Source organism: Gallus gallus, chromosome 5, assembly GCF_016699485.2.
Source record: "Gallus gallus isolate bGalGal1 chromosome 5, bGalGal1.mat.broiler.GRCg7b, whole genome shotgun sequence".
NCBI classification, from domain to species: Eukaryota; Metazoa; Chordata; class Aves; order Galliformes; family Phasianidae; genus Gallus; species Gallus gallus.
In genome coordinates, this window is record NC_052536.1 from 37,934,414 (window position 1) to 37,961,731 (window position 27,318).

The 27,318-nt window shown below is 40.7% G+C and overlaps 1 protein-coding gene across 7 annotated transcripts in view; it reads left to right on the plus strand.

The window, feature by feature from the left end:
• TTLL5 (tubulin tyrosine ligase like 5) overlaps window positions 1–23,000 on the plus strand; it is a 120,150-nt gene extending 97,150 nt beyond the window's left edge. For all 7 annotated transcript variants that reach the window (XM_015287390.4, XM_040701000.2, XM_040700999.2 and 4 more), the window contains 3 exons: window positions 7,362–7,582; window positions 14,638–14,723; window positions 22,437–23,000. In XM_015287390.4, the coding sequence (XP_015142876.2) occupies window positions 7,362–7,582; window positions 14,638–14,723; window positions 22,437–22,477 (348 nt within the window). In that variant the 3' untranslated portion in view covers window positions 22,478–23,000. The remainder of the gene's footprint in view (window positions 1–7,361; window positions 7,583–14,637; window positions 14,724–22,436) is intronic.
• The last annotated feature ends 4,318 nt before the right edge of the window (window positions 23,001–27,318 follow it).

Consider the following 27,318-nt stretch of genomic DNA (forward strand, 5'->3'; position numbering starts at 1 on the left):
GGACTGGACTCCAACAAAACCACGAATGGAGCTAACATGGAGGTCTGAACACCCACTCTCTCTCCTATGAAGCATATGAGTCACTGGTCAGAGTCTTTGAGAATATCTTCTAGGCAGATTGCCCCCATCCTTTTCTGAGAGCATCTTGAAGGAGAGGTCCTTCACCCTTTGCTCCTTACACTCCTTCTCTCAAAACCCTTACGTAGCCACGTGGTTTCTGTCCTCAAATTCCCCCACCTACAGACTTCTTGCTGCCCCTCTGAGCAGGAGCAGGAGGTCTTCCTTTCATCCACATCCAGGGGGCTCTTGGTGGGTAGCAGTGGCTGCTCATGAGCTCGGGAAAGGACTATAAACAGGCTTGTGCTTGTGAGGAGGCCAGAGCTGGCCATGGGGCCTGGCTGAGCCCTCTTCTAATTGCTGACATTGAGCTGATGTTATTCTTGGCCTCCGGCAGTGCCATTACTCAGGAGTTTCTGTTAAAGTGATTCTTTGTTAAACCTCCACTCACCCCCACAAGATCCCCCTTGCTGCTCTCCCTCCCTTGTCTCTCTGAGCCAAGCAGTTCAGAGTTGCAGTATTGAGGCCACTGCTATGCCGCAGGGCTCAGGCTGCTCTGAAGTTGCTATTAATGAAGAAAGGGATTTGCTGAACATGGGGGCTGTCAGACTTTCTGTAGCAAAAACCATATCTTAATAGCATGCTTGTCTTTTGGACACTTCCCCTCACAATAAACTTTGTATGGAGTCAGCTGGACCTTCCCTTCCAGTCACAGTTGTGTGGAACCTCTGATGCCCCTCCCAGTCATATTGTACTACTCTCATCTTCACTTTACCAGACCTTCCTCTCTACTTTGCTGTTATTGATATCTTCCTTCTTAGACTTCAGTTCTTTGACTTGATCATCCAGGAACTGCCCTTTCTTTTCTGTTACTTGCACACTCCCTACCTTATATCTCCTTCCTTGGTGTCCATCCAACTTTTTTCTGCTGCCCATCAGAAGCACACTTTCAACACATTTTCTGCTCAGTGTCACTGAAGCCACCTAATTGCCATTGCCAACTCTCTCAGCAGTACCTCCTCATGTAGTGAAGTCTGCACTGTGCTTTGTTGTTTCGTTGGCTACATTCAAGTTTGTCAGCTCCCCTCTCCCTTCTGTTTGCATAGCCTTATCCTCACTTCCACGATAAAGCATATTTGTACCAGTGGTGTTGACCAGTCTTGTAGTAAAATCACGTCAACAAAGTATGGAAGGCATTTCTAGTTTCCTTAATCAGAGTGGCAGCTACAGATACAGGAAAAGCTAAAGGTAAGCCTCTTATTCTGAGCTCTGCATAGCTTAAGACCCTCAAATTTAGTGCTGTTCTTTGCATCCTTGTTTGTTGTCTTCTTTTACCATACCTTCCCTGTAATGCCTTTTTCTGATACAATGTCATGTTCTTTGTCACTCCCTCTTCCCATGCAGCTTGGCGTGTGTGCTGGAATGGAGAAAGCTTACTAGTATTCAACAAGATACCATGATTGGGAGTGTTCAGAGTTTAGAATCAATTGGACCTTTTATAGGAAGTCCCCAGCAGGGTAGGAAGGATTATATTTTTCAGTCACAGCACTAACTGGTTGGTGTGGACACAATCAACAGTTGGTACTCTGATCTGAGAAAATATGTTGGACAGGATCCCCCCAAATTCTGTGTATATTTAGAAATTGCCACTGCTTCTCCTAACACTTAAAGTGCTACAGTGATAAAAAGGAGGAGGAAGGTCTAGCAGAACTATGAGGAGACTCAGTGCCACCATCAGAGGCTGGCTGAGAGGGGAAGGAATGATAAAGAGGAAAACAAGTACTTAACCTCACTCCATTCCAAGAATGGAAAAGAATAGGATACAGATCTGTGAGCCCCAGAAGTTTGGATTCACTCTTTTTAGTGGATCCTGAATCTTCCTGAATTATCTTAATTAGAATTAAAGGGCTGCTCTGGAGCTTGGGTGACCATTGTTTTAGCCTTGTCTGCTGTCAGGCAGTTATTGGATGATCTCTAGAAGACGATCTCCACCATTTGTGGTCAGTTTCTCTGATTTACACTGACCACCTCTGTGTAATGCTTTGCAGTTGTGAAAGTTTATCTCCGTTAACAAAACAAATGTGTCCCCAATAGGGGAAGGTCTTTTATTTGAAAGACTGTCATGGAAAATGTGTGCGGGACGTCGCCAAGCCATACATTTCACATGATTGTTCAAGTTCCTGTTGGAAGGCAGACCAGCCATTTGTCAGTAGCTGTAGTGTATTTATCAAGGCGCCTTGGGTATGGCATGACCATACAACATGATTAGTTGTCCATTTTTCCTTCTGTCTGTGACAAATAAGCTAGTTTAGTTGTATGTAAATGGATAGCATGTGAACAAATGACAGAAGCACCATGATTAATAACACAGGCGAATGCTTCTGCTTGTGCATTAATGAGTTCGATATGTTGAAGATGAGCTAGCTGTGTTGGAAAGCATAGAAGTTCCTTGCCAGTTGTTTGCGTAATAGGAATACTCCCCACTGCCATGCTGTGGATGTATCTGATCATGAGAGCTTATTGTGTATTTCTTTGTGGTAGCACCCACTCTTGGTTGAGTGCTTTCCACACACTTCAGACTGCTGATTTCTCCTCCAAGCATTTTGCGACTTGCAGGGCAGCAAATACTATGTAGAAGGAGGAAAAAAATAATAACAATTTCCACTAATTGTATGTGGAAGTTAGTTCTCACTCTGCAGTGTGGTATAAATAGGTCTCCAGTGGCAGAATAGGTATTTTCTTCTTTGGATAAAAAGAAAAGCACCAAGCTGACTGAATGCCAATCTGACAAATAAATGGATAAAGCTCTGCACTGGTAGGGACCAGGAATACAAAGCCTGAGGAAAAAAAAAAAATAGAAGGGACAGAGCTGGAAAGTGGAGACAAGAAGCTTAAATCTGACATCAATAAAAAACAAGGAACAAAAAATACTGCTGCAAACCTGGTTTTCTAATGTTTAAAGGAGTCCTCATGTGACACGTTATGACCTAAATGTTAGTATCTCTGTTGCAGTTGGCAAGGCAGTTAATATACCATCATTGTTTATTCTCTAATTGTTTCCTGTACTGGAAAGATGCCATTAGCTGTTAGGGAGGTTCCTCCTTCTCTGTGTGGCTACGTTCAGTCTGCTTAACCTAACATCTACTGAGTTCAGATTTTTATGCCAAACATTTCACATGGGGAAAAAAAGCTAAATTAAAATTAGGAAAGTTCAGTCGTATTAAGGAATCGTCCTGCTTATATAAAAAAAAAAAGTCATCTTAAACAAGACATAAATTGTGGTAATGAGTTGTGTTGTCAGTTATGATCACCTTTTCAATCAGAAATGTAAGTAGATTTTATGCAATAAATTGGACTAATAAATCAATTGGACTAATTTCATCCTATAAATAATTCTCATATTTCAATCGTTTGAAGGTGGTAGTTCTCAGAAGTTTTATTGCATCAAGTTCAACAAACATCTTTTCTTTTAATATATCTTACTCTTTGCTGAATTCCCTACAGTTTACTTGATCTTACTGAAAATTTTGAGTTTTCAAGATAACATTCCTAATATTCCTAGAATTATGTTATTCCTGCCTGAGGACGTACAGCCTCTCTGAATGCAGCTTAAACATGTTAACTGTTTTCTGAACTGTAATATATTGGACTGCTACAGTCTCTTGCTATTCTTGTTCTGCAGTTTTTCCCCTCCGACTGTTTTCCCTGTGGATGTGCTAACTGCTATCCTTCCTATTCGAATCTTGTGATGCTGATGAGTCAAAATCTCAGTCTAAGTAAAGCAGAACAAGTGTTCTGGAAGCAGTAGTCTGTGCTGATTTATACCAGCTGAAACGTTGTCCTCACGTTTCCAATCTCATCACTGTTATTGGGATTATGATAACGCCCAGTTGTATTAAGTATCTTTCCTATACAGTTTGATATCAGAGAAAGACAAAGGAAGAAAGCACCAAATCAGTTTATTTTAGTATATTGTATATTTGAGTATATTGACACTGTGGGAATACCTTGAATTTTCTCTTCTTCCTTTTGGTATCTTGATGACCCCAAGATTCTTCTCTTTCTGCAATTTAACGCTGTGACTGTTAAATAATAAGGTCAAAATATGCTATTATCACCATTTTGTGAATTGTTAACTCAACTGATTGTTGCATCCGAATTGACTTAGCTGAACATATTAACGTGTGTTCAGGAGAACCTGTGCTAAACAATTTGTATAAATCCAAAAGTCATCCAAGCCTTTTGATTCTTTGTATTTTTGCAGTGTTATCAGAAATGCAGTTGTTTTTCTAAGGGGTTGGGGTTTGGGGTTTGTTTGTTTGTTGATTTTATCTTTTAACTAAATCCTTGTTATAATTTATTCCTTATGAACATCTCAGTTTCCAGCATTAATGATTAGGAGCTGTCTGCATAACCGCGCAGTTCTTTGTGCAGTATGTGTGTGTACATTTGTCAGTTCTCATATGCTGCTGAGTCTCTCACTGCTTTCAGGCCTGCTGATTCAACTTAACCCAAATTACCATGATATAGAAATCTCAAAGCTATATTTTCTACAAATGTCATGAAAGTAAAGTGCTATGAATCTGAGATGGGTACTCAGCTACCGTTCTCATTCAGGCAAAGCTGCAGCATTGGGCCACTCCTAATTATACAGCAGAAAATCCACACAATCCACACAAGAATGCCTCAAACCTATGAATGAAAGCATAATTTGGCACATGCTTTATATAAGAAACTGTAAGATTCAACCCCGAGACAGATTCACAGGAAATGAGCTTCATTAGCTCTTCTGGTCACAGAATGAGCATGTTTTCGCTTGCAACATTTGTTCCATTACTGTGCTAGGAATGGGTGTTAGATACGGGGGTGGTAAGTGCCAGGAACATTCTTTCTGTTTTTGAAGTTCATTAATATATCTGCTTTTCTTCAAAGTATTGCAGTACCTCCGTGCTTTCAGTCATGAGCAGCCCTAGTTCAGTTGCTACTGGCTAATACTCTTAGGTGTGCACTGTTATTACTGACAAGCTGTTCGTGTTGAGATTTTTGGATTAAAAATGTTATCCAGTGCAAAAAGAGACAGTTTGTCTATGGTATACATGTGTAGGTGTGGATGCAAGGGAAGGTGTGATCGAACGAGGCAAACAGGAGATTGAGAGTCAGGATCTTCTCTGAGATCACAGCCTCAGTTTTCATGTTCCTTCTGTCTGTGGCTTGGGGAAAATCACTTTCTCTGTGTGCAAGATAGGGTAAATGCTGTCCTTTTCTGCATCATTTTGGAGGGTGCTACCTGCTTCAGGACTGCTTGTGGCAGGGTTTCTTAAGGCTTCTGCTCTCCCTAGGTTCTGAACATTCAGGATCCTGAGTGCTGAGGTATATCTCCCACTTTTTGGGCATCTCTGGAGTATCTTCCCCGTCTTTCTTTTGTGCAGTCAGGCTCTGTTCTCCTCAGCTGCCCATTTTTATTTGCACAGTAGCTTCTCCTGGTTTCCTGTTCTGACCCCACAGAGTTCACAGCAGGGCAGTATGCTTTGTAGCTGAATCCAGAAGCCATGGTCTGTGTCAGCTTCCATCTTTGCCTGGAAGGCAGCCAGAATCTCAGCACAGCATGGAGACAAAGGCTATTTTGGAATTCCATTATCCCCAAGAAAACATCCATGATCTTTCCATAGGCAGGTCTCAGCCTAGCTTTTGCTTATCAGATTTCATTAGAGCATCCATCCTTGCTGTTTTCTTGAGAGTCACGGACCTCCCTACACATTCTTGTTAATAGAGGGAAGGGGTTAAGATTGTATGCTTTGCAGGCACCAGGAGCATAATGATTTTAAAAACAAGAAAAAAATATCAAACCCACAGGAGACATGCATGAAATGTCAAGCAGGGAACAGTGAAGTGGCATCCCTGAGTAAGAAGGGGATGCAGTGACCTGGGGGTCTCTATCCCAGCTATGTAATGCAGGAGACTCTAAGATGTAATGTACTGAACCACGTTTCGTTTTGGTTTGTTTTATTGAGAGGAGGTGGGGTGTGACTGCTATTTTCCAGAGTTCTGCACTTACACCAGCTACTTATTTCTAAAGCTGAAAGCTGTGATCAAGGTAGAGCTTCAGGGGAGGGAGAGGTTAAGGATTGGGAGCTCAAGAGGATCTTGTCAGTGAACTTTCGTTAGGAAACAGGCCTGTTTTGGCTCCTGCACTTCCTTTTCTCCCTAGAGCTCAGCCTGTCAGAAATGCCTTCCCACACACCACTGCCTTGCCATTTACCAGAGAACTGCGGGGGAGAGGGGCTTTTCCTGTCTGTGCTGAGACTCAGCCAGCCCTCAGACTGTGGTTTTCTCTGGAGCCCACTCTCTGTGGCTTTGTGTGTTTTTCACCAGAGAAGGAACTATGGACAAATGCAGTGAAGTGCACTGCTGCCAAGGTCACGCTGAGGTGACAGGCAATTGCTCAGCCATCCCCTTCATCTCCTATCACTGACGTCTAGCTGCCGAACTATGTGGCTATGCTATTGCCTCCTTGCCCTGGGAAACTAAGAAACTTCAAGGAAAGTGAAGGCAGAAATCCCAGCAAGTTACTCCTTTCTGAAAAGAGCGGAACAGTTTGCAGAGTGCTCATAGGGAGCCGTTTTCCATTCCCTGCCATGCCAGTCTATTGCTCACAACATGCAGATTCTTTTGTTCTCTGTGTCAAATCTTCAGCATACTCACTCTCCCTCTTGCTTTAGGAATAGAAATATTCTCAGTTCCCTGGTATTCCTGGGGATTTCCGTTTTTTTAGCTGCTGACCTCAAGTCTCCTTTTTCAGAGAATATACCTTAGAGCTTTCCAATTACTTGAAGCACCTACAGGGTTGGACTGAAGAACTGGTATTTTAACATCTTCCTCCTAGCCTTTTTTTTTTCCCTAGAACTTTGTCTTAATCCCAGCTGGCAGACAAAGAACAGCTTACCGGGGTAAAGGCAGAAAGTCAGTTAAAGCAATAAAAACTTCACTTATTTGTTTATAGGAGCCCATTGCACGATCAGATTGGGGATGTGATCTCTTGGTTTCTTTTTTCCTCCAGAGCAGTATCGTTGCGTAGTAGTAATAAGCTTCTCTGCCTTCCTAGATGCTACAGTTCAGCTCTCAAAAGTACTTCATTGACAACTGTTCTTTTTGTGCTTGGAATGATGCTCCTGAAACTTTGAGGTTGTCTTCACTGAGCAGAGATTCTCCCTTACAGAAATGTCACCCTCATCTGTCAGCTACCAGCTATATTCAGAGAGAGGATCACCAATTACTATGACTTTGTTTTGTTTTGCTTTTACCAGGCTCTCTTTGCCAGCTACTCGCAATCCAGCACCAGCCATGTACCTATGTCACCTGGCTCTGGTGCCCACAAGACATCAAGTGCCACTTCTAGTATCCAGAAGGCAGCCAGTTTGCACAAAGTGATGCCATCCCAGTGTACGCCTTCTCAGCTGGTTCCAAAGCCTCCAGCAAACCACAGACAGGCAGTGGTCAGAAAAACTGCAGCCCAGAGGATTTCCAAGTAAGTTTTATCTCTTTCCATCTACAACAGCAAGTTGGCACTGGTTCCACTCAGAAGAAATATAGGAGAAGAACCTGTCTACATGTGACTCAGACGTATGTCTTTCAGGCTGTTCAAGACGAATCTCAGAATAGCTTGACCTGTGTGAACTGAAGTAAATGTGCACTACTGTGTGTTTTCATGTTTCAAAGTGGCGGTGTAAGCCAGACTGTAACATCATACAAACAAGGACATAGGAACTACCAGATTGAATCAGAGAAGTGTCCTGTCCAGGTTGGGAGTCAGTTACCTAAATGCAAGTTGCTAGTGCCATTTTAATTGCCTAGGGCTACTCTACATAACCTCCAGCTGCTACTCCAGATAAGCACAAGTTTTCTGTGGATTTTGTTGTGTATGTGCCAGTCCCATGCAGGTGTTGCAAATAACTTGTCAGCTGTGTTTGGGCACCTGAGTCACTTCCTCCTTGTTTAATCTTTGATGAGGGTTAGAGTCTGGCGGGTCAGAAGAGGCTGCCAAAAAAACAACACAGTAAAACTACCAGTATCCTTAACAAGCTAATCTGGCCTTGAGCCAAGTTTTCCCATGAGCTTAATGTATGGTGATTGACTTATGCCTTTAGGCAGAACTGTATATTTCATTTAACGTGTTTGTGTCTAATGCAGTGATTGTTTTCCTCGTTATCTGTAGAAATGCTCACCCTTCCTTAACTTTTACTAAGCTTCTAGTTATGGTGCTTGCCGTTCTAAGGTAGAGTAATTTGTTGTGTATTATCTTTAAAAACAAAATAACACACTCACCGTGAAATGTTTACTGATTTTAAGTTTGCTTCCTTTCCATTTCTTGTTGTATTCTGTGTATTAGGAAATAATGTGAGCGAGGCTTCTGTTCTCCATTTTTCTTATCCTTTACATTTCTTGTTAGCTCCCTTAGCTCTTTCTGTTTATCTTCTCTTGGTCTTATGCATTTCTATCAATTACATCCTTTGGCAAGTTTTTCCTCAGACGTGTTTCATTCCTGAAGGGCAGAAATTACATTCATAACTTCCTCTCTTATACTCTATACCCAGAAGAGTTGTAAAGCTTTCAGAGCAGGTTCCTGTGAGGTTTCCTGGTTCTTTGTTTGCTTCCTGGTTTAAAGAGAGGAGGCTTAATAAAAGATTACTGATAAAAGACACTTCATAAAGATGCTGGGGCACTGTCAGTGTGTGGGAAGCTTGTGTATTTCCTGCTTGTGCTCTTGCTATCTTAAGAGCTAGCATATTAAGTGAACCCCCAAAACTATCTAAAAAGAAAACAAGATGTCAGTAGACTTTGTCAACTCAGCAAATGCAGATGCAATCTGGCAGGTATATGCTCATGTGTTTGATATCTGAATTCTTTTATGTTGGATTGCTCATGTTAGTACAGGTGACAGGCTGTGTCAGTGGGTTTCTCTGTCGGGCAGCAGAGATGTGTATTTGAAGATGCCGGTGTGCTGTGCTCACTTCTTGGCAGAAGAAATGTTTATCCTTGTGAGATGGAATTGCAGCTCCTTGGACAGACTTTACTTTGCTGCATTTTTGTGGTTTCTGCTCTGTGACAGGCAGGAGTGTGGGAAAACCGGAAAAAGTTTAGCACCAAAAATGCGCAGAAGGGGGAAAAAAAGCAAAAGATTCCTTCAGAATTTTAGAAAACTAATCCAAGTATTGAAGGCTGCAAGGAGCCACTCCGGAAATACTTTCCAAGTTGCCTTTCAGGCTCCAGTATGAGGCTCAGAACCCATTCTTGTCATTCATGGGACCTTGAAGTAACATTTTTTCACTTACATGGAAAACATCAGTGCATATATATGCACTATATTTCCAGCATACTGAGAACTAATAATTTAAAAGCTGCTATGACTCAGTCTAACCCAACCATTGTTGTCAAGAGTAGACCAGAGATGTATTGAAGAGTGGAGAGAGAAAGCCTCTGCCTCAAATGAATCTAGAGATAAGAAGTATGTCTTGCATTCTCTAGCCTGTTCTTTACAGTCCCTGGTTATTTTGTGCAGAGTATTTTCAGACACTGTGTGTAGACTGCTTTCAAATAAATCTAGTGGCAGAAACCCCACTGTGTGTTTGTTATAGAAGACTTTGTATTAATCTAAATAACCTTATTATTAGAAAGTTTCTCCTGATGTGCAATCTGAATTCTTACTTTATTTCATCTTATTGTACCTCATTCCTCTATCCTGAACCACCCTCAACACTTTCCCTTGCAAATACTTTCCATCTTTTGAAGATCCTTCTACTTCTTGGTGTTTCCTAATGTTGTTTAGACTTGTTGAGGTTTCATTAACCTCAGATAGTAGTTCCACCTGCCAAATCCTTAATTGTCTTGAATTTACTATATTTTCTTCAGTTCGTCAGAGTTCTTGCATTGTGGCACCCAGAATCATACTTTTCCAGTGTGAGACTACCGTATCCTTAGGTTATGATGTGGCAGATATCCCTCCCTATAAATCTAATCTAACTTTTGCTTCTTGGCTGCTTCGTTTCTCTGTAAGGTCATCTTTGATTTACTGCTCACTTTCACCCCTAATTCTTGTTGGCTGCTTTCCTGACCTCTCCTCACAGAAAAGCTCGTTGCTATGTATTATTTCCACAGGATTTGCTGAAACCAATTCCATTCTATTGTTAAAGCTCTTGTGTCTCATTTCTTTTTTTCATAGTTCTCGATAGGTCGGACCTTTATTTCTCTGTCTGTTCTTGCACCACCTGGCTTTTGTTTAACATCTTTATTAAGATCTTTTTCTAGTTCTTTGTAGAATTCCTCCAGAGACTGAACTGTGAAGACAAACTAGAATCAACTTTGTCTCTTTGACCTCTCTATCCTTGTGCACGCATTATCATTTCTATCCTAGCCAGCACACATGGCTTCCAGAAGAGGAGGAAAAGAATAAGTAGTTGAAAACACTTCTACAAATAGAGTGAGATGCTAAAGGTGAACATTGCTGATTATTTCAGATACAGTCTAGTAACTTGGATGCTTCTCTGCTTAAAACATAAAGGAAAAGAGTAATGAAACAGCCAGACAATTCAGTCTTGTGTTTTCAGGTTCTGGTCTCTCTTGTTTTCTCAATCTCTCAACTTGTAAAAGGTGGTGGGTTGTCTTTAAGATGGACTGCGTCCAAAGCAGACTCCTTGTTTAAGCTAATGGACTGGAAAACTGGGGCCCACATTAGAGATGTAGAAAAAGACTACAGTGACTGGGAGAAATGGTTTAACATGTAGCCCCACTTAGAAACATAGGCTCATGAAATGATCTCCTGAGGCTCCATAGTTTTGATTAAATGCACTCAGATTACAAGTGGAAAGATAGCTTTTGAGTAGCTGATACAACAAACCCTTTTTTCTGAAAGTCAGAGTGGGTCCTTTCCACTGCTTGTATTGCCACTCTTGGCTGCCTGTGAACCATGAAGAAACCTGCTGCTAACTGAGTGTAAAAATTTGAAACAGAAGTCACATAAATAGTATTTGTAAGCTATGGGATGAAGCAGATGTCCCTGGGAGCAGCATTTGCTGAATAGAACCTTCACATTACAGATGACAGCATTCAAAGGAAGAAAATATATTAGCACAACTGTGAGGACCCAGAGTGAGTTGGTACAGATGGTAGACAGAAAATCTTTCTGCTCCTAGGAACAATTAAATTACAATAAATACAGATTTCTAAACTATCATTCCTATGATAACTTTTCAGAGAGCTGCTCTCAATGACAGCATCAAGGTTGACAGTTGGACTTGATGATCTTAGAAGTCTTCTCCAGCTTTATTTAGACTCTTTGATGTTAAAGTAGGGCAAGGCTTGGATAGCCTGTGAACAGAACTATTAGTTAAATGAAAGATCTTCAGAAAAATACAGCTGCCAATGTTAGACTGCTGTACATAAAGAGAGGAAATACCAGATAGATAAAAGGAGCGTACAGTTCAAGATTTTATCAGGGAGAGAACAAGCCCAAGATCACTGACTTTACCAGTGATAAACTGAAACACAGCAACTAGTGGGGGTGTTGATCAACATGGCCTAATTTCTTGTACTGAACTTCTCTGTAAATATCATTCCCAACAACCCTACTCAGGAAGAACAAATATTTCCTCCAAGTCCCAACACCACAGCACATGATCTTGCCTTGTTCTTTTCTTGGCTATTTATTTGCTTTGAACAATGCCAGCAGTAGAAGATGCAAAGTTCTGCACTATTGTAACTAACACAAAAATAGGGTAGAGGTGATGAATTTCTCCAGGGTTCAGGAAATCCACTCCACAACTGGGTGGAGTCCTGACTAAAGTTGAACACAGCAGCAGCCAGCTGTTCTTAGACAGGCTGGCCAAGCTGGGCAAATGTGCCAAAAGTAGAAGAATGGCCATAGAGCGAGCACTGTAAAATGCTATATTTCTGGTTTGTATCCTGTCCCATGTGTGCTTATTCACAGATATGGGTGAAGTGTCTCAAGTGAGCTGATTAAATCACACATGCAAGCTGAGTGCTCACCAAAAAAGTGGAGAGGCATCAGGAGACCAAACATGCATCTGTTGCTGAGACCACTTTTTTTGCTACTGCTGTACTGAGGCATGCTTGTTGTTTTAGCTCCTGAGCATGTGGGTTAATCAGTCTGCCTGACCCTTAGACATTTTTGGCAGCAAAAGCAGTGCATCTGAGAGACATGCCTTGATTTAACACCCTGACACAGCTGGGCTCACTGGGCCTGCAGCTCTTAGCCCTTGGCTAGCCTCGGATCATACACACAGATACACATGTGGAGATACCTTGGCCAAGAGCAACAGAAGAACAAGCTCCCTGGCTCTGGCTCTTCACATCTGTTGCTGTCCTCTTGTCAAACCTAGGCTTTGTGATGCAAATTTGTTAGTGTCCTCACTGAACCATTGGACACATTTGTGACATCCCAGGAATAGGTTGTTACAACAAAGGTGTTCAAAATTCAGTCAAGAAAATATTTCTTTGCATCTGTGGAACGAGAGCATCCTCCAAATTTGCAGCCCAAGGCTGGGTAGCTTAGAGATGGCTTAGTGCCTTAATGAAGAAAGTCAGTATCAATTTCAAGGAGGGCTTAGTTGTATAAGCAAGAAAAAAGGCCAATGTCAGATATTTAAGTGAAGGGGACAGTGGGGAAAAGGCTGGGTTTGTTAGTTTTAAAGAGGAAGAAATGGAGGACTTAACAAAAGATCGCACTGGAGAAATGGAAGCAAAAATGATCCAGATGCTAGAAACAGGAAAATGCAAAAAGTAATAGGATTTCAACCAACTGAAGGGGGAAGAAAATGGAAAAGGATTTACTCAGTTTAAGTCATGAATGTGTTCCAGGACTAGAGCTTCTTATCAGGACAGCAGAGAGAACTTGAGAGATGAAGGCTGCAGGTAGATCTGAGAATGAGCTGTATGGAGATGGCAGCTGAAGCTGTAAAACCAAGATGTAGAAAGAAAAGGGGACAGGCAAGTCTGTAGAGAAAACAATAAAAGTAAAGCAGACTTAAAGGTAGAAGTGTAACTTCCTCGTCATTTTCTGTTGTTGTACTTGCTGACATACTTGATGACATTTTCAACTGCTACTCTTGTATTCTACCTAAAGACAGATTAGCAAGATTTGGCTGTCAGTTGTGCTGCATTAATGAAGTGGACAAGCTAATTGTGAGCATGGAATGTTTATATAAAAAGCACAAAGATCTATCTGGATTCTCTGCCCCTGGATGGACTGTGCACTGTCAGCAGAAAAAAAAAAACAACAACTCAAAACATAAGTACAGATCCAAAATTCTCTCTAAGAGACGATAAACACAGAAACAGGCACCTCATTTGGCAACAGCATTTCAAATTACAGCTGATTGAAGTAAGGGGTTGTGCTCTGCATGTCGTATTGCTTTCTCTTCCCCTCCCATATAGATTGCAGTTTACTAAAATGGAACTGAGATAAAATATTGAGACCTTCTCTAGCCATTTAGTTGCCAGAAGCGCTGATTACTGACAACTTGCTGACTTTGAAATTTGAAGGCAAAACATTTCAGGAAAAAAAACTAAGTAAATGCACATATGTGCCTGAATCTGTTAGTAATCAGGGCATCACGTGAGGATTGGAGCTCACAGTGTTCTTCAGGGGAAGCGCTCAGAGTAGCTCCGAGTAACCCTATTTCATGGCAGATATGAATGAGTGAAGGAGTGTGGCAGAGAAACAGGAGTGTACATGCAGAAGCCTGTAGCGATGAGAACAGGGTTGGGCAGGGAGGAAGAAAAGGCAGAGGAGTAAGAAAAGAAAGGACAAACCAAGAACCGATAGATTAATTTTTAAAAACAGAGTAGATAGTTGCAGCTGTGCAACTTGAACTACTTTTATGAGTAGATATTTTTTTATGTAGGAGAGCTTGATCTCACTTTGGTAATGAGTATTTATAATAACTAAAGGAAGTGCAGTTGTTCTCCATAGAGTATTGTTTTACTGTAACTCAGATGCTGAGCTAAATGCAGGAGGATTTGCATGAAGTCTCTGCTTGAGGACTGGCTGTTGGCTACCGGAGACTAAACGCATCCTGCAGGTCTCAGTTTCCAACACAAGTGAGAAATCTTGCCCAAATGAGTTGTCTCTACTAAGACAAGATACAAGGACTCACATTTTGAATGAAGCTTGTTTTTGGCAGTCCCCTTCTCATATGCATTTTTCTTTTAACGTTGCCTAATCATTTTGCTTTGAATCACTGGAGTAAGCATACCACAGTGTTTCTGATTGAGTTGTGTTTTTGGTATCATTTACATCCATTTTCTTTATCCTCCAAAATCAGCATTCAAGGCGTGTGGGACAATTAAATGCTTTAGGTGCATTGAAGTCTTGTTGGTGGATTGAGCATTCGTCTGTCATCCCCTGCCTTTTTGGAGCTGTTGCTGTCACTGCCTGTTTCATACCATATTCAGGCACAGCTTCATAGCTGCAGTCTCATTGAAATTTTTTTGTTGTTGTTCAAAACCTTTATGCTTTCTTGGTATATCCCTGCTCATCTCTTTCTAATCAATGTCTTTACTTGTTAGGGTGAGCTCCGTTGAAAGGCAACTTAACGGATTCCAGAACAGCCTTCGTGGTGCTGCATCCTGTGAACTGGGGTCGAATTCCACAGGTGAGTGCTGAACACCAGGAAAGGGGAGTAGCCATGCTGGGATGCTTTCATCTTTCTCAAGAACTGCCAGTTGAAAAAAGCAAAGCAAAAAAACCTTAGAAAAAGGAAGAAACACAGCTGTCTACTCTGCACATAGTGGTTCCTAGGTAACAGCTTGGCTTCAGCTGCATAGAGAATTTATTCCTCCTGGGACTAAAAAGACTAAACAAAAGGGAGCAAAGACTGGGTTTCATAGAATTGGAAGAGGAAGATGCTTAAAAATGTGGCTGGGAAAAAAACTTGGCTAAAATGGCCTCTCTGCTTTAGGCTTTGGCTCGAAGATGCTCTGTTGTTCAAGCTTGGACTGTAATAAAAGGCCAGGACATTCTTTACATTTTTCTTCAGTCTTGCAGAAGAGTGCCTTAGTTCAGAAAGATGTCACTGAGATTTGTGAATCAGCTGCATAGTGAAGTCAGTCAATAGAGGTGAAACCTCCCAGAGAAAGATCACTGTGACCTATAAAATGAAATCTTCATCCTTCCCTGGGGATTAATTCATTTAAAGAAGTTTCTCTGCTAAATACTAATTGACAATCTCAGAAAATGAGGGCCCAATGGATTTTTTTATTGATGCAGTCATATTTGCAGTAGAGCGCAGTCTTGGTGAACCCATACTACCCGTGGTCTGCTGTAATTTGTGATGATGCTGTAATGGAATATATGTATAAATTATGATCTAGGGTGCTTTGAAAGAATTATGTTTCTGACCTCAGCTTTTTCTTTGAAAACCTTGAAAATGTGACTTGAGTATCATCGAAGCAGTCTTGTCTGTGTTTTCATGGGCTGAAATAGAAGTTAGCAGAGAGGTGAACTGCCCAATCCATCTCTTGGATATCTGGCTCTGAAACTTAAAGGTGACATGTCCAGTATTAATGTCAGTGATTTTATGGCTGATCCTCCAGCACAAACATTCAGCTAATGCACTTAGTGTACAATTCCAAACTGCCTCCTACACTTTACCACCTGCCAAAAACTTCAGCTATTCTACCAGAGATTTTATAGTGTGAACAGCCATTGTCAATAACAAAGACCCTACATCACATTGGAACGTGACAGCTTAGAAATGGAATATAATGAGATTGTCAAAATAAATAAAATTTTGTCAACACTGTAGCATATATATAATGGAGGCAAAAGTTCTCATTTACTGTTCAGCTTGAGTTTTTTGCATAGTATACATAAATTTACAAGTGAATGTAAAAATGTAGTTTTCAAGGTATGACTGAGTGGACTTATATGAAGCTGTTTGTATGCTGAATTCTGCCCTTCTTAACAATTTTAAGAGCACCCTCATGATTGCCACCCTGTAATTTTAGTGGTAGGCCATCAGAACTAGGATCTGATGAGCAAGTCACTCAAAGCTTCCTTGTCCCTAGAAGAGGTATACAGCTCACAGAATAGTGCTAAATTTTGCAGTGATTGAAAAAAGTGGAGCAACATGTTTGTTCTTGGAAACTAGAGGAATGATATTTTCTTCAGCTTTGCACCAAGCCACTGGTATGCGTCAGAGGCTGCTGTGCCCAGTCTGTGTGTCTCAGAGACTACTCTGGACCTTTCTGCAGGAACAGCTGTTTTTCTTCTTCACTCTTCATTGATTGTTTACACTAAGGCCCTGATTTCCCTCATCAGCAGCTTATTTGGGGGTTCCTGTTTCACATGTATTTAATATCCTGGATGCCAACTAGAAGAATTGAAGACACAACTCATAAAGCATATTACAAAATAAGCTGCAAGATTTTAAAGATAGGAGGCTGTGAACAGTTCTGGAGATAAGAGGAATCGAGCAGAACTTCTGTGTAAACACATGCAAGTATTGCAATTGTAGGAGAATAGTAGGTAGCGTGCAGTGGGCTCAAGCTCTTGAGTTCAGATTTCTTGAGATGATAGAAGAGTAAAAGTCAGCAGTTCTGCAAAGCAGCTTAGGGCTCTGAAATAAGCCACCATTATATCCTTGTGGCCTCACTGTAATTTTATGAAGAGACTGAAGTTCCCTTTGAACTGTATTCTGTTGGAGTAATGAGATAGAAGGCAGAGGTTCTTATGAGTATACAGACAGGAAAATCTAAAAATTGAAACCTGCAAGGTATCATTTGGGGTTATTTGTAGTGTCTGAACAGACAGTTTCTTATCTAAGTTACTGAAAGTTTTGAGAGGGTTTATTCTATTAAAGGAATAGAAGGAATGTTAAGAATTACTACATCTGAGTAATATTCAAAATTCTTCTGACTTGATTTTTTGCTGAAAAATTGCTTAAACTGAAGCTAGAAAGGAAACTTCTTGAGTTAGGCGGTATGCAGTTGATTTTACTCAGTGTGAATTCTAGGTCTGTATTTGAGCTTAGTTACAGGATGTTTCACACTTGTCTGTTAACTTTGTAATCTGGCTCCCATATCCACATAAATGCCAGCTTCTGAAGATATGCAGCTCTTTGAAATAGAGTACATCTTCATCTGTAAGAACTTAAAATTGGATCCTGATGAAGAATATGGGGATTGACAAGCTGTTTTGGACCTCATCTAGGTGGAAGGCACACTGTTATTAAGCTTTCTAGTGATATCTATGCTAAGAAGGAGACCAGTATTTGAACGCCATCCAACTAAGATGAGTGTGCAAGCAGTGTGGTTAGCTGTAGAGTAATGAATGCAACAGCTTGCAACGGTGATAGTAAGGAACACTTTTTCACTTACTCTTCTTTATATCTACCACAATTCCCAGATTTTATATTTTACAGGAAACATACAAGTAGACTGTGTATTTCTGAAGTTTTTTTAATACCCTATATTAGTGTATGGGCCTTCATGAGAAATTCATGTACGTCTTTTCATTGGAGACACGAAATTGGAGTTGATGTTGGAGTTGATGTTCTGAGCTGTGATGACTGTTGGCTACCCGCTGCCTGAATTATCATCATTCTTGAAATGCGGACTTTATATAAGCTTGTAGAAAGAAGAGATTATTTTAGCAGGCATGCAGATGTACAAGATTCAAAAATTGCTTTGCACCAGCAAAAGAAAAAGAAACTCAGTAAAATACAACAGGCACTCACTCATGACGTGGTATAAAGGGTGGCGATGGGATGCAATGAGTACTATTGCCACTGTGCATGGCTGGTGTCAGACACCCAGCTATTTGCTACAGTAGGGTGGAATTCTCAGCTGCCCAGCCTTGTCCAGGCTTCCTCAGCTTCTGCCAGGCTATTCTGCAGCACAGGGAGGCTGTAGCTTATTGAGCACCAATGTATTTATTTTTATGTTGATACCACATTCCCAAAAGGAACCTTGGCTACAATTTCAGCTGGTCTCACCACACTATCCAAATCCTTTGTCAAGAGCAGCTGGGAGAAGAAGTCACTCAGATTTCTGCACAACGCATTGCTGGTTTCGCCTCCTCCCTCCCACTAATCCTGTTAATTCCAGCCTTCATTTGCCACCTTCCTGGTTCTCTCTTGTTGCTATGACTGACTGCACCAAGTGGTTTTGAGTTGGAAAGATGACCTTAAAATGGACACCTTGAGTAACCTCCACCTTGGACATCTTTGGCTCTCAGGCAAAATATGTCTTATGACACGAAAGAGCAACTTCTGGTGTCACCTCATAACTTATCCTAATCCAGGAAGAGAGTAACAACAATCTCTTCCATGAAAATCCTTCCAGAACTACCTGCCTGGCTGAGAAGCTCTCAGTGGGTTACTGAAAGGGATGAGTGGTCTGATACTCTGTACCTTGAATCAAACTTTTCCAGTGATGCCTTTCACCCTGTGAACAATCTTTGCCGACAGCGGTAGTAATATTCTGCCAGCATCTCTCTATCCCATTTGTAGTGCCATCTCTATGCAGAGAAGGGGTTATGAAGAAACACAATCATTTTGTTGTATCACATTTTGGGAACCAATTGAGCTTAAGATGAAAGATGAGGTGAATCCTACTATTGTGTTTCCCTTTCTGGAAGGGCAAAGAATCAGTTGCAATGGAAGCTACTTGGTTTCACATTTGTTCTTAGAATTACCTTTCTAAAGCCATTGTTATTCCATGCACCACAACAACATCCTGGATCACCTTTCTCTCCCCTGCTGACATCCATGATTCCATAAAGAAGGTAGATGGGATAGGAGGGAGAAAAAAATCTTTTTTCTCCCTGGCATACTTGCTGAAGTTATCCCATGTCAGATAATAACAGATAAGCCTGTATTACCAGATGGAGCAGAAGGGAAAGGAGGGAAGTAGAGAAAAGCCTTCTCCTTAAGCTGTTTCTTGGTACTCTTTGTAGAAGCAAGGAGCTATTGCCTTATGATTAGCAATAAACACATATTGGTGGGTCTAAAAAAATACTTTTAGAGTAGATGTGCCACAAATTGTGAACAGGGTGTGCCTGTGTTTGAGCTTATCCAGATATCAGAAAACTGTGGAAGTCTAATGAAATCTCAGCAGAACATAAAGCTCTGCCAGAAGCAGTGTTCTCAGTCCTTCTCTGATGATGTTAATGGGCTAATTGGCCAACTCAGCTATTGCTTCTCAGCTAGAGCTGAGGATCCGTGTTCACGAGTAATGATCAGAAATTCCATTTATTGTTTAACTTGTGACAACAGCCTGCCTCTCACACCTTTAGTCAACTTTTTGCCTTTCTTTTATGAAAGAAAGCCTTTTATGAAAGCCTTTTTCCTGTTGCTGCTGGTCTTGTGCCACATCCTCACAGAAAGGACATTCCAAGTTTCAGGTACTTTGGGAAAGCAGAAATTAAACGAAGAACGGCCTCTAGAAATTGGCTTCCCTGTTTGAGAACTAGAACTCAGCTGGAATTTCAGGAGCCTTCACTTCTAACAGACTCAAAGAAAAATCCTAAGCAGGATAAGTAATAACTTCAGGCAGCTGGCATTTTTGCCTGACTGGAGGCTGAGCTTTGCTTGTTCTCAGTAGTTAGGTGGTGGCAAACTGCCTGCGTTTCCTCGCTGTGTTGGAAATGTCATTCAAGATCAGGTGTGCAAAGACTGTGGAGAGGTTATATAATGTCTTGGCTACTGATGTCTCACATCTGGCCCTTTGGCGTTAAGCTACCTATAGAGAGGATGACTTTGCCCATCCAAATTGGATTTTGTTTTAATCTGGCATTACTTTATTGAGGCTAAAAATAGAAGCCAAAATGTGTGTGAATAGGATAAAAGGAGTGTCTGAAGTTATGAAATGAAATGTGTGGAAGAGCCAGAGAAGAGAAAGCCACAACAAACCAGAGACTAGGAAACAGAGTAAGAGAAAGCAGAATGAAAGCTGTCGAGTACAGAAGGGCATCAGCAGTCAGGGGGAGGAGCCCACCCAGTGTCTTCTATGTAATATGAGGAAGAGAGACCCTCACACTGGCTTCCACCACCATGTCTCCATTTGTTATTAAGGCTGCTCACTGCTCTTTTACTGCAGAGAGACTTTGCTCAATTGTATACAGTTGTATGCGTCCTGTTTGCGTCATCCCCCTCCAAGTACTTTATCATGCCTGGGAACTGCTGCTTTCCTTCATCTGCCCATTCCAGTAAGCCAACTTGAAATTGTGCCCAAAAGATGGGGGAGGGAAGGTTGGCCTTCAGTTGTCAGCTGTCCTAGCTTGCTAGTGTCAATCACCCAAGGATATAAATAAAACCTATCTATTGCCTTTCTTAGTTGTACTATATATTATCAAGAGAATGCTGGGCATCACACTCGATTATAAATTCTCTCTGCTTTGGGGTAAAAGATCTGAATATCTAGAGTTATTAGGGTTTTTCAGGGAGAATGCATGTTTTCTCCTGTTTTCAGCACCACATTCAGGAGATTTGGACATGTAAGTCTGTGGCAGAAGTGAGAAGTTATGGGTATGACGAAAGAGAACAAACGAGTGCTAAAAAAAAAATGCTAGCACAGGTCCCTGACCTGTTACTGTCAACCAGCTTGGTACTCTGCTCTATCTCATTCCTGCAACTTGGCAGCAGAGTAGATTATGTGCTGGTGTCTAACTGAAACTGTGTACATCTGTGCTGGGAAAAGCTATACAGCACTGCATTATAGCATGCAAATATCACATTTACAAAACTGTGATTTCTTATGACTCAGGCATATCCATTAAATTGAGATAAACCTTTTTGCCTCTGCATAACTGTTCTAAATACGAAAGTGTTGTTGTTTTTGAGGTATAGTTGTGGATGACATGTAAACATGTGGACAGACATATAGGCAGATACTTCACGTTTCAATGCCTTGTTAAATACTTGTATGTGGTGCTCACCACAGAGAACCAACACTTCATGTTGGCTGCCGTCAGTAATAATCTGAGGTTTTTCTGTTCCTCTTACTCAACCAGAACTTAAAAGGATGCAGAGTGCTCACAAGTAGCTTTGAAATATTAAAACTTTATTTTAGATACAGTAACATTTATGAAATAACCAAATTGTAGCAATGGGCATGAGCTAAGCTACGCTTATGGTCAAAATGCACATATTTATATTTAAGCATGTAAACACCTCTCCCCGTGTTGAGTCCTCAAGGTAGCCACGCAAGGGGAATGTACATTAGGTGTTTCTGATTCCATTTGTGGGAAAAGATAAACTGTGTTGTGCATTTCTGTAAGACAAAGAAGGCTCAAATACCTCTTCAAGATAGGAAGGTGAGGTTGAAGTTGGCTGTCTCTTCCATATGCCTTTGTTTTGTTAATATCAGGATATCGTCAAGAGACAGTTTTCTGGACTGGTATCCTATCTTAATACACATGGTTGACAGTTTTGTTCCTAACTCAGGTTCCAAACTTTCTGTGCAGTGACAGAGCTGGCAGTGCTGCTTTCTAAACATCTTTCCAGATCCTCTGTGCTGTGTGATGCTTGGCTCTATGCTGGGCTTTCAAGGAGAGTGTATTTTTTAAACTAAAGCAATATTTTTAATAAACTCAGCTCTCAACAAGTGTCGCTCACGTTTAGGAGCAAGCTGATGTGCTAAATACAACAGACAAGCTTTACCAACTAGATTAGCTGTAAAATGTAAACTGTCCAAAATAAACGTGGTACATTTCTAAGTGTTTTGGAATTTTCTTTTTAAAGGAATGTCCGAGGATTTTTGTGTAAAAGAAGTGACAATGACATTGACTTTTTCCCATAACATGCCTTAATAGGAAAATGGAGCAGTACACAGAATTATTATCTGTCTCTTTAATGGTGGGAAGAAGAAAATCTTTCCAGTCCCCATCATGTTTCTTTTAAAGATAAACCTTTTCACATTCCCACTGTTCTGCATGGAGGTCCTCAGCATCTTTTGGAGTGCATGAGTAGATTCCCGTGCAAGCAAATAAGTAAAAAGGTGCAGAAAAAAAAGTGTTCTGATATGGGAGAAGGATTTAGAAATACTGGACGAGTGTGCGAAGAGGTGAGTTACGTAGGGAAGTGCAAAGAGGGTATTTTGAGGCTTAAGAGGAACACTAAGAGCACTTTTTCAGACAGTGGCTTATTAATTTGGGATTGTCATACTGTTATGTGATCTCTTTCTTTAGAGAAAGGCTGTATTATAGGGAGGTTCAGATTAGGAAGAATTCAGATTAGGAAGAATTCAGATTTCTGGTGGTAGCTGAGATTTGCAGGGTGGTGCAGAAGGGTTTCAATAAAACAGACCCTCTGAGTACTCAAAAGCTTTACTTTCTGGTGTTGTTTTGTTTTGTTTTTTTCCTCCAGCTTCTGCTTGCAGAGAAGGACTAGCATTGAACACCAGGTGAGGAATCCAGAGTCTTGCTTCCAAGTATGGGGCAAAGGAAAGAAGCAGCAGTGACTTCAGACCACCACACTTCTATAACATCCAGGGGAGGGTGAACAGGAGTCCCTGCTGAGAGGACAACCTACTGAGGAGAGTACCTGAACATCTGTGGAAGCTGGAGATGCAGCTGTAAGCTGATGACTGCCTCTGAGAACTGCTGCTGCTGAGTCTGGGTGTCTCTTCCAACTCTTCCTGATCACTAACCGTGAGATCTTTTTATAACACAGAGGTTCTCCACCTGTCTGTATTGTTTTTCCCAAGGTCCAAGTTTGAATGTAAAGATCCCTCGTGCTCAGCTATTTCAGTCTGTCTTAGTCTGGTAACAGCCAGTATTCTTTGCTGTCATCACAGCAACCAGCAGCAGAGAAAAATATTAGACCATGTGAGTAAAGACATCCTTACAGTTGCCATCTTGAATTTTGGCACAGAGCCATGGAAATGCTCAGTTTGAATAAAGTAATTTCATTTGTTTGTTTTGATTATAATTTCAGTTATTAATTCACACCCCCAAAATATTTGCTCTTGGATGGGGCTTTAAATCTGTCTTTGTTTCACTGTTGGATGCTTATGTTTGTGTGGTTTATTTTTGTATTTTGATTTCTGTTTGTTTAGGCTATATAAACTTCTTTAATTGGCTGATGGTTTCAGACCCAAGGTTGAACTCTGAGGCCCAGGTGGCTCCTATCAGTTGCAGTAGTGGCTCAGTGAAGCACTTCAGTTAGAATTTTCCTAATGTTATGAAAATTAATTTGCTTGTGTTAGAAAACAACATCAGCAGCTGGAAAACATATTGGAGAGCAGATCCACCCTTGCTTAAAACGAACAGGAAGCAGCTTCAGCTCCGGCTCTTCTCTGATGCCAGGTTAAAGGAAAACTCGCCTGTTTTCATGGTGTTTTCCAGCTTTTCCCTTGCAAGTACTCCCTTCTCAAAGAGTAGAGTATTTCCTATTCTTTGCATCAGAGCCATCAGTGGTTGCATTTTATGAGCCCGTTTGATCTGTTTTCTTATTCCCCAGCTCCCCTGTCATTTCTACGCTGTATAATCAGTGTTAAGAGATCATTCTTGTGTGTTGACAAATTGGATAATGATCAATCCAAAAGGCTGACAGAAACAGTGTCAGAGAGAAGTGTTTTCTCTTGGAAGATTGTTTGTGTTCATGCTCACTCTTGTGTTGTGCATACTTCTTGTCATTCAAGACCAGATAAATTGTAAAAAGATGAAATAATTATTTTCATACCCCGTTAGCTTAACGATCGTTTGCTCCAGGCATAAACTCATAGGAAAGAACGTGCATTTTTCTATTTCTGTTCCATTCATGCATGTGACAAAGATCAAATACTTAATTTATCCAAAATCTTACTTCATTGGCTCATGTTTCAGTTCCTAGGCAGTCATGATTCTGTTTGCTTCCCTTGCGTCTTTCATCTGTGTTCTTCAAGTATCACTGCATCATTTGTCCACTGCTTTTTCCACTGTCCTCAATGACCAGGAGTTCTGAAAAATCTTGTTACGTTACTTTCAGATCAAGTCTCTTCTGTACTCTTCCAATTACACTCAGGGATCTCTGAGATAGATGTTTCTAATGTTTTAATGCGTGTTACATTGTTGATCATCATTAGTGAAAATTCAGTTGCAGAATTTCTTCATACTGCTGTGCATCCCAAGCTGCTGTGGGCTTCAAGATCTTGGGTCTGTCTTCTGATAGCCTACTCTGCCACATTTGGTGTTGACTATAGCCTCCAGCTGTGTTTCAGAACTATCTAAACAGCAATTTGCCTACGGGGTCTAGCTGTAGTAGATAATTGATTTCCATTCCTTGCTTCCTCCTAGGGAATCCAAGTTATCCTTATTCCACTGGGTATCACGCGCAGGACTGAGTAGCTGTAGCATGTGCATCCTTGTGAAATTCTGATTTCATCTGGTTTTGTTATCTAGTTATTTCATTCAGAGGATTACAGCTGCTGCTGAACCTGTTCAGTTTTGGAAGATAGATACTTTAATGCACAGCTAGCCCTGGAAAGTTGATTATCTTCAGGGGATCATTAACAGAAGCAGCATTCTGTAATTGATAATTCTGGCAAATTTGTGCTGACTTATTACGAAAGTAGATGAATTTTTTGTCAGTTTTTGCCAGTCTCCCACCCACTGATTTTCAGCTAACGTTGTACTCAGTTACAGCCAGCATGTTTTCTGAGCTTCTTTGCACTGCATGTTAAACATAGCCAATAATACAGCTGTAACTGTGACGACTTAGTAAAAATACATGAGACATCTTGTCTCTAAGATTTTTGAAAAATGCATGTTGCAGTAGCAGACCTTCCTTTGGAAGGGACTGGTTCTGTCACTTTTAGGAGCTGTGAAGTCTTACATCCTTTGTTCTTGAATTTTTTTTCCTTCTGTTTCCAACAAATAAAAAATCTGGAGATATCGAGACTTGTCCTTTACCTCGAGACAAACACTTAGATTTTGAACTCCTCTTCAGTCTCTGGATATGTTAGGGCAGCCAGAGCATCAAAGGAAATGTCAGTATTACTTTGCTTCGTGCATCTGCTGATCCCAGCTCCAAGTGCTACTGCTGTTACCTGAGGAGCACGTGCAATAATACAGCAGAGGATCAGGAACAGATCCTACAATTCTAGCCTCTTACTTTCTCTACTTCCATGTAATCTTCAGCCTTGAGTCCTCCTATGTGTTTGTGCATGCTGAATACTGTGGGCCAAACGTAACATACTTAATTTGTCTCTTTGCAGGTCTGCTATTTCCATGTCTGTCAAAAGCCTCTCTCAAAGTGCTTCTGTTAAGAAATTCAGTAGAGTGGCATTAAACTGTGGGCTTTTTTTGACATCTTGGAGTGAATACATTTTCTAGAAAGTGCTTTCTTGTACAGGGAAGGAAAGGAGAATGGCAAAGCATTTTGGATTTATAGTAGTTGAACATGAGGGGAGTACAATTATATGCATACTCCTCAAGTGGAGCTTACTTTGTCTCTCTGTGCTTTTATGACATTAACTTTTCTATGCTCACCAATGAGTTTCAAAGTGCCCTTGTTTACTGTTAGAAAATTGCCAGTACAAAGCCCACAGTAATCATTCAGCAACTCCTTCAGTGGTGAGACTGGATAATGTTACCAGGGGATCCTCTTCACTCCTACTCGGTGGTGTTTGCATCACTTCTAAGTTAAGGAGTCTGTTTTATGACAAACAGTCTTTCTCGTTTGTTTTGAATAGGTGCACGCCAGAGTCCTGAAGGGTGAGGTAATACAAAGTTTATTCAGGTATTTTATTCTGTGTTCAGGTGATAAGCACACTACAACATTAAGAGAGAGATGTGAGATTCCTTTCAAGAAACATCTGACTTAAGGTTTGCTTAATTAAACTTCCAAGGACCTTTTCCCTGTCATTCCTACATTTGCTTCTCATTGTAATCCTGGACTTGCTATTTGAACTTGTATGGGTTATTTGGTACTATTTAAACAGTTGGATTTTTTTTTATTTTTTCTTTTCATTTTTATTATTTTTTGGTTGCAGTAACCGGCTGATTGATCCTGTTCATACGGTTTCCTTTCTGGGCACATTGTTCCTGTGAAGGATCTGTCATGTGTTTTTCCAAAAAGAAATTTCTGAGCTTTATTTAAACATGAGACTTGACCTATTTTTCTTCTTTCTAGAACCTCATGTTTCTAGAGCTAAGACATTCTTGCTTATACTAAACATCAGAAGGATCTTATTTCTGCAGAATTGGGTCTGCCAGACAGTCCTTGAGATTTGTTATAACAGGAACACAAAACTTAGCGTTCATAGTTTTCTTCATGCAGAAGCTGTTAAACTGGAAAAAAGATGAGTAAGGAGAAATGTAAGGGAGAAGGTGAAAAGGAAATTATTGTTCCAGTTGTGCATCAAATGAAACTAGCAGATAACAGATTCAAAGCAAAGGGGGAGAGAACTGCTTTCTTTCACAGTATGTAATTTACCTGTAGAATTTCTTGTTGCAAGATAGCGTGGAGACAAAAGCATGTCTGTGGTTTGAAAAGGCAAGTAGACAAATTCTTAAAAAAAAAAAAAAAAAAAAAAAAAAGGTATATTAAATATTAAAACCAAAAAACAAGCAGAAAGTTTCTAAGCCTTTACAAGTGATTGGTTAGGGGAAGTCTCACGATGGGTTTTTCCAATTCTTAGCTTGTTCGTCAGGTATATGCTGCTGGCTACTTGTCACAAAGAAGAGGTGAGCCATAGATGGTCTTGTAGTCTGACTTTGTATGGGTGTTTTATTTGGTCAGTTGCAGTACAGCCTACTAGAGCAGCCAAGGCAAAGCTGCCTTTTATGACAGTGGCATGTTCCACCAGAATTCACAGTGGTGTTGGGTTCCCTAAAGAAAGTCTTAATTGCTGATATTTACCAAGACTGTCCATACCTCCACCTGGACAAGCTCTGTATATGCTGTAGAGGCTTTCAAAATGTTGAAGCTTTTACACGTGCATAAGACACTCTAGAACAACCAATCGCTTGTGATTTTAGAGGAAAGCGGGTTGTAGTTTGGAAGGCATCCATCATATGATATGTGTGAATGGTTAATCACTTAAATATGGATAAGAAAGTTACTTATCAATAACAGAAGCTCTAACATTATCTTGTACATGCACACGTTTGCTTCTTGCCATCTTTGTCTTCTAAAGTGCTTGAGTGCAAAGCACCTTCAGGGTGAATGTGCACAATCACAGCACACCTTCAACAATTACAGTACCTGGTAGCTTTTCTTCTGACTTTAGAGCCCGACTGCCCTTTCCAGGAAATGTGATCAAGTT